The sequence below is a fragment of the Vigna radiata genome, chromosome 7 (assembly GCF_000741045.1).
Source record: "Vigna radiata var. radiata cultivar VC1973A chromosome 7, Vradiata_ver6, whole genome shotgun sequence".
Taxonomy (NCBI): Eukaryota; Viridiplantae; Streptophyta; class Magnoliopsida; order Fabales; family Fabaceae; genus Vigna; species Vigna radiata.
In genome coordinates, this window is record NC_028357.1 from 44,822,355 (window position 1) to 44,826,921 (window position 4,567).

Consider the following 4,567-nt stretch of genomic DNA (forward strand, 5'->3'; position numbering starts at 1 on the left):
ANTNNTTTATTGTGATACTNTTGGGGATATGNTANCTACTAATGTACAGNTATTTAAGGNACNCAACCCACAACTTGTGTTAGGATTCATATCTGTAGGCTGAGAAGCAAACGACTNTCCCAATTCACATTGGTTAATGACAAAGCAGTTGCTGCAATGTGGTTTGAACTCAGTCCTGCCATTGCAATTTGATCTTTCTGAGATCCATGGTTTATATACATGTCAGGCAATGTCATCGCTCTCCACTGTATCATATCAAAAACACATTGCTTAATCAATACACCATACACAATCCATCTACATATAAACAAGGGTAGAATAAAAATCTCACCTTCAGATTACCATCAAGAAGACCATTTAATCCCAGAAAATGAGAAACATGAGAACCAAATCCTCCCACAGATCCCTCTTCCACTGTGATNAGAATCTCATGCTCTCTGGCCAGTTGCCTCATCAAATCTCCATCCAGAGGCTTACAAAATCGTGCATCAACCACAGTTGTTGAGATTCCATGAGCTTCAAGAACCTTAGCCGCTNCCATGCAACTCTGAACNATCGTTCCATAACCAACAAGAGCCACTCTACTTCCCTCCTTTAACACCCTTCCTTTGCCAACCTACATTTCATTTCTCAATCAGAAAAAAAAAACCAAGNAATCTGGGNAGAAAAAACAAGATAATTTATGAGATTAAAAGGACTAGTCGAAATAAACACCTCCAGTGGTGTGCCCTTATTGTTGGGAGGAAGAATGGAACCTACACCATTCCCTCTTGGGTATCTAAAGCAACTGGGCCTATCATCTATGGCCGCAGCAGTGGCTATCATGTGCATNAGTTCGGTCTCATCTGACGGAGCCATGACCACCATGTTTGGCAAACAAGCCATGAATGTTGTGTCAAATGCTCCACAATGAGTTGGACCATCGGCACCAACTAACCCAGCTCTGTCCAACGCAAATCTAACGGGAAGCTTTTGAAGATCCACATCATGTGCTACCTGCATGGATCACAAGGCCAAAGTGTCAAAGGGTTGATTCCACCAATAATTTCGACCATGCAAACAACTTAAATAAAGATTAAAAGATAGTTGATCAGTTGTACAAAATCCTGACCTGATCATAACCTCTTTGTAAGAAGGTAGAGTAAATTGCGCAAAAGGGTTTACAGCCCTCGGCAGCTAGGCCAGCAGCNAAGGTTACGGCGTGTTGTTCTGCTATCCCAACATCGAAACATCTTCCTGGAAAACGCTTTTGAAACAGGTTAAGCCCGGTACCCCCTCCCATTGCAGCATGGATTGCAACTATTTTCTCATCAACTTCAGCTTCGGCTATTAAAGACTCGGCAAAATACTGTGTGTAAGACAGAGTGCTAGTCGTGGATTTCAACTGCTTCCCTGACTTGGGATCAAACTTCACAACACCTACACAAATAAATAATAAAACACACGACGCCAATTGCACTGTGTAAATGTTACGGAGGACGCAGTGAAGTACAATTAGTTCATAATTGCGAAAGAATAGAATATGTATATGTAGTAAGTTAATTACCGTGCATCTTGTCAGCAGCAACTTCAGCTGGATGNTAACCTTTCCCTTTCTCGGTGATTACATGAATGAGAACAGGTCCAAGTGTTGGCATGCCCTTGACACTTTTCAGGATGTGTACAAGGTCTTCCATGTCATGCCCGTCTACTGGGCCTATGTAGAAGAGTCCAAGCTCTTCAAATAAACAAGCACCGGCTCCACCTACCATCCCTCTAACGTAGGAATCCAATTGAGATGCAAATTGACGTGCTTGGCTTTCAATTTGCTTCGTGCTCTGTTCAATTCTCACTAAATATTAGTCCTAGTACAAGTAGAATTATCTGCGTGATGTTATATCTTATAATTATTATATATTTATCTATTTCTATTATAATATCTTCCGTAGCTAAAACATGTTTCATAATTCAGTACCTTTGCCACTTCACGTAGTTGATGGAACTTGGGACTGGTGTGTAGCCTCTCGAGGGCTTTACTAAGAGCTCCAACTGGGGGTGCTGGACCATCAACGGTGGCAGTGGGAAGGGAAACTTGTTCATTTTCATTTAATATTATAATAAGATTGGTATCAAGAAAGCCAGCATTGTTCATTGCCTCGTAAGCTTGTCCACCTGTCATGGCTCCGTCACCTATCACCGAAATCACATGGTTATCCTTTCCATTCAAGTCTCTAGCCACTGCCATCCCTGAAACGCACGAGAAAATTCATCAATAAAAAAACGAAAAACTTGTTTTAATAACATATGTCCTGTTGTAAAAAATTATTAAAAAAAATTCTCAAAATAGCAAGATACATGATGAAAAAAATGAAAAGTTCATCGCTTTTAGTGGCCACAGATAAAAGTTGGCTGCTATAGTAAAGGCATTATTACATCAACTTCATGGATGTCTCACTCACACAAGAAATAATTCTTGCGTAACATCGCTTTCGCAGAATATCATTTAACTATTCATCTTTAAATACATTTTACATCTTGTAACACATGTTTAAACTTATAGATGCATGAACTAAGTGTCTTTTAACACATTTTTTAACTTCAAATTCTGATATATGCATTATTATACATTGTTATGTATATTTACCTAAGCCAGCTGAAATGCTAGTGGAACTATGACCAACACCAAAAGCATCATGGACACTCTCATCCCTCTTGGGAAATCCTGCAAGTCCACCAGTTTGTCTAATTGTGTGCATTTTGGATCTCCTTCCCGTTAAAATCTTATGAGCATAGGTCTGCCAANCCACCAAATTGTTCACTGGTCAGAGACATGAAAACTATGATATATCATAAATACCAATTGTTTTGGGTGCCCACCTGATGACCGACGTCCCAAATGATCTTATCTTGGGGAGTGTTGAATACATGATGAAGTGCCACAGTTAACTCTGCCACGCCTAAGCTTGAACTTAAATGCCCTCCGGTCTTTGANACCGTGTAAACAATCTCTTCCCGGAGTTCATCCGCCAGCTCTTCAAGTTCCTGATATTATGATATAATGCTACAATTATATATCGTACTCATACAAATATCAAGAGAAAATAGTTTCATTATTTAAGCACTGGATNATGACATTGCAATAATACTACTCTCACAAAAACTGGAAAAGAAATCAGCAAGAGTAAAGATGGGAGCAAGCAAGCAGAAGGAGGAAATTAATTAAGTCGAAGTCCAAGTTAATTATAGTGTTGGATAGATACCTGAATGGATAGATTTTTCATGTGGATTGGATAATTAACGGTGTCCAGAACTGGCGTTGATGGCTTCTCTCCCGAGAAATCCAGAGATCTCCTCAAGGGTTGATTTGGTTGGTAGGTTTTCTTCACTGTGTTGTCAACCTCCTCACAAACATTGTCTCCTCCAGCAGCTATGACTTGGTTTATCTGAAAATGAGAATGAAATAACAATTAGTGTTACCACCCTAGACTTCACCTTTTGAAATTTAATGATGCTAAAATGTTAACCATACTCTATGTGGAATGGTGACTGAGATTTTGGTGGTGATGTTTGAAATAGTAGGGGAGCCGCAGTGGTTATCATGAGAATGTAAGAAAGGGAGGAAACTAGTCCCAAGAACAAAAGAAGACATGTTATAAGTTGGTAGCTGGAGAGAAATGTTTTGTTACGCGGTGAGGAGAGATAAAATGGCACACAATTAGAGAGGTGCTTGGGAAGTTGTGGCCTTGCAATGTCCTCCATGGAATGAACAATTTATAGATGCATCATAAATTCATAACAGTTTCAAAAATGCACATTTTGCATGCTGCAAGTTTTTCAATTTTATATTAGTGCATTTATCACCAACCAAACCCATCTTCGTTAACACCAAGAATGATGAAATCAGTAATACATATTTGTCTTCTTTAGTGAACAAAATATCCATTAAATGTTATTTTATTACTTCTACTACTGATGAATAGTTGATATACCTTCATCAAAGCACAACTAAATATTATTAGTTATTTTATTTAAAATTTTAATCATGTGTTATTCTATACGATTAGACAAAAACATTAAATAGATTGCGTTTCAAAACCACCTAAACTTTATACTTATAGCCAACTTCATATCACGTGCGGAATAATAAATTTTATATTCAAATAAGATGACGCCATACGTCACTTCAGAGAAGATTTTACAAGTAATCAGTCAAATATCATTTCCGTTTTTGACATAAAAAAAAGGCGGTTTTTATTTTCTAAATGTAAGTTTGGAATCTAATTTTAAATATTTATTATAATAAAAAGAAAGGAAAAAGTTGTTTGACATTATTTGAAAATCAAATAGAAATAAAAAGTAAACTTTTATGTTTGTAAAAAAGAAAGTGGAAAGTAGTGAAGAATAATATTAAATGAGTTTAAAAAAATTTGATCATATATATATATATATATATATATATATAAAGGACAGTCGTTAATTTGTTAATTTGCAAATGTAAGAACTATTTATTAAAATCATTCTAGTAAACTTTTATTTGCTCTGTCACTATTAATTGTGTTACTATTCTTTGATGCCCTGTAAGTTGGAG

The 4,567-nt window shown here is 37.0% G+C and overlaps 1 protein-coding gene across 1 annotated transcript; it reads right to left on the reverse strand.

Moving 5' to 3' along the window:
- Nucleotides 1-70: 70 nt before the first annotated feature.
- Nucleotides 71-3,739, reverse strand: LOC106769383 (1-deoxy-D-xylulose-5-phosphate synthase, chloroplastic). Its single transcript, XM_014654989.2, has 10 exons — nucleotides 3,509-3,739; nucleotides 3,240-3,422; nucleotides 2,857-3,021; nucleotides 2,624-2,774; nucleotides 1,955-2,226; nucleotides 1,547-1,817; nucleotides 1,112-1,419; nucleotides 715-996; nucleotides 332-616; nucleotides 71-245 (listed from the first exon to the last, which is right to left on the reverse strand). The coding sequence occupies exons 1-10, from the start codon at nucleotides 3,626-3,628 to the stop codon at nucleotides 87-89; spliced, it is 2,196 nt and encodes a 731-aa protein (XP_014510475.1). The 5' UTR covers nucleotides 3,629-3,739; the 3' UTR covers nucleotides 71-86.
- Nucleotides 3,740-4,567: the final 828 nt, after the last annotated feature.